This window comes from Magnolia sinica, chromosome 14 (genome assembly GCF_029962835.1).
Source record: "Magnolia sinica isolate HGM2019 chromosome 14, MsV1, whole genome shotgun sequence".
NCBI lineage: Eukaryota > Viridiplantae > Streptophyta > Magnoliopsida > Magnoliales > Magnoliaceae > Magnolia > Magnolia sinica.
Window position 1 is genome coordinate 72,445,852 of NC_080586.1, and position 2,750 is coordinate 72,448,601.

At 45.3% G+C, this 2,750-nt stretch overlaps 1 protein-coding gene across 1 annotated transcript; it reads right to left on the reverse strand.

Moving 5' to 3' along the window:
- Positions 1-719: 719 nt before the first annotated feature.
- On the reverse strand, positions 720-2,292 carry LOC131226156 (uncharacterized). The gene has a single exon (XM_058221873.1). The coding sequence runs from the start codon at positions 2,190-2,192 to the stop codon at positions 885-887; it is 1,308 nt and encodes a 435-aa protein (XP_058077856.1). The 5' UTR covers positions 2,193-2,292; the 3' UTR covers positions 720-884.
- Between the last annotated feature and the right edge of the window lie 458 nt (positions 2,293-2,750).

Here is a 2,750-nt window from a genome sequence, read left to right on the forward strand (position 1 = left end):
GAGGTTCTTAAAGGCATCAGTCTTGTCGTAGGAAAAGGAGGAAACATCCGGTTTTGGGAAGACATTTGGGTGGGAGAAGTGGCTCTAAAAGAGGTTTTCCCTAGTATTTTTCGGCTTGCTCTAGATCGGCACATTTCGGTTGCAGAAAGCTATTCCATTTGTGGCGAACAAAATCTATGGAACCCTATCTGTCGAAGAAATTTGCAAGATTGGGAGATGGAAGAATACATGGCTCTTCTTATGTGTATCAACAGGTGTAAGCCAGATCAGTCGGGTGAAGACAGGTTAGTATAGAGAGTCGACCGAGCTGGGAAATTTTCTATCAGGACATTACATAGTTTCTCATTCCTGCTGTTCGCTTTTTCTTTATATATAAAGTAATCGTTACCTCTCCCAAAAAAAAAAAAAAAATTCCTAGAAAAACTATTTGCAGATAGCCTGCAGAACTAAAATTCGTGGAACAAAGGCTTGGAGATATCCACTTAGAAATGGCATTTCACATATACAGCAAACAAATAAAATAAAGGGTAAACTAAAAGTAGAGAAAATACTGAAAATCCTTCGATTTGATATGAAAATTCCGCTACAAAGCAATTTGCCTGCATTGAAGCCTGAAGAAAATCACCACAGAATCACAACAGCATTAACAGTAATCACAACAAAGTTCTACAATAATCACAATTTATCTTTTGGAATATTCAAAGATGAACAGATTGAGATGACATTCAGTGAAACAATTGATTCAGCTTAGAAATATTGAAATATACAGATAAACTATTCACAATAAAATAGCGAAATAGACCAAATAATCATTATTGAAACATGCAACTAAACATTTGCAGTGGAGCATAGTGTAATAAATGTAACCACTTTCCATCCACGGATCATTTCTTGACAGGCTCATCATCTTCAATATCCCAACTCAAATCTTCATCTTCATCAGCAGCACTCAGCCGCTTCCGCAGATCGGCCTTGTTTGGGCTCCCACTGGTAGCTGTTTTCTTCTCATCAATGCTCCCAAGATCCTCGATCTCATCCCACCCGAGCTCATCCTCCTCATGCGACAACTGACTTGACACAACTGAAAAATCACTGTCTTTGCTTGATTCGCAGGCCTCTGTTTTCCCTTCCAAAGACACTTTCTCATCAGATCTAATCCCTGATTCATCACTGTTTGATTCAAGGGCCTCTTCTTTCCTGTATAACAGCAATTGTGAACCGGACGCATTATCACTAATGGGCCCCGCAGCAAAACCCACATCGCTGATTTCTCTCTCGGGACTCTCTTTCTTCTCCGACTCTCGGTTTTCCATGACACGGGTCTCCTCCTTCACTTCTTCTTCATCATCATCGTCAACTTCCCAACTCAATTCCTCTTCGTCTTCCCTCGAAATCACTCGCTTCACGAGATTAGCTCTTGCATCCTCCACCAGCTTAAGCTTATGAAGCCGATAAAAGTACCGACACCAGAATGTCTCATCATCAACGGCATTTGGCACGAGCTTCGCATAAATCCCCTCCATAATCCCATTCTCGCTGATCAAGCTCTCAATCTCATCCCTTTTCTCCTCCAATTCAAACCCAGATTTCCATTTCTTGAACTCCTCCTCGTCCTCTGGGTCTTCACAGTACGTGCCCGGATCGGACTGAATTCCCATAACCTGTGACTCGAACCGGCTGTACCGCCTCGAATTCAGGGCGGGGGCAGCCGTGCTCTGGGCATCGGACGAGTCGCTGTCATGCTCGGCCTGCAGGAGGGCTTCCTTGCCCTGGGAAATAATCTCGGCCGTCCCTCGCCAGACGGAGCTGCCGAAGCTGTCAATGGCCTGGCCGACGGACTCGAGGGAGTCGGTGGCGGCAGAAGCGCCTGCGTCAAGGGATCCCGGGAGGTCCTTGACGGCCCGGGCGGCGGCTTCTCGGATCGCGGCAGTCTCTTGCTGGAGGCCGGATCGGAATTCATCGAGATCGCGGCGGTACGTGTCGATGACGGATTCGGATTTCGTGGCTAGGGTTTTGATCAGGCCACCGAAGGACCAGGCGCTGGAAGAGGGATTAAAGCTAGGGTTAGGTTTAGGGTTTTGATCCGCATTTTGATCTTCTGGATCTGGATATGGATGTTTTGGGGATTTGGAGGAGTTTTCGGGATCTGAGGGTTCAGGGTCGTCTGAGAGAATGGATTTGAAGAAATCCATGGAAGGTTGGTTTTGGAAGGAGATGTAATTTGGGAATTAGGGTTAGGTTTTGGAGGGTTTTTGGAGGTGACAGAAATATAGAGAGAGACGGTAGGCGACAGACGACACTGTATTACTGTCCGTCGAGTATGGATAAAAGAGCTTCGCTCGGCGGACTGGGTACCACTCCCACCAGGACGCGGGCTTTCGCAGGAAGTTCCTGCGCTGGGAACTAGGTGGGCCCCACCGTGATGTTTATGAGAGATCCATTACGTCCATCCGTTTTTTGAGATCATTTTAGGACATAAGTCCAAAAATGACCCGGATCCAATACTCAAGTTGTCCGTAATAAAGGAAAAGGTGGGTAAGGAAATTCGTACCGTTGAAATCTCCCTGGGGTCGACAGTCATCTTTTCATGCCATCCATACCGTTCATAACATCATTACTACTTGGATAAACTGAAAACACGAATATTATCCTAATTCAAAAGAATATTGGCCCCACAAATATTTCAACTGTGAACGTTAAATCCTCGTTTTTGTGGCCCACTTGAGTATTTGGATCCATCTCATTTTTGT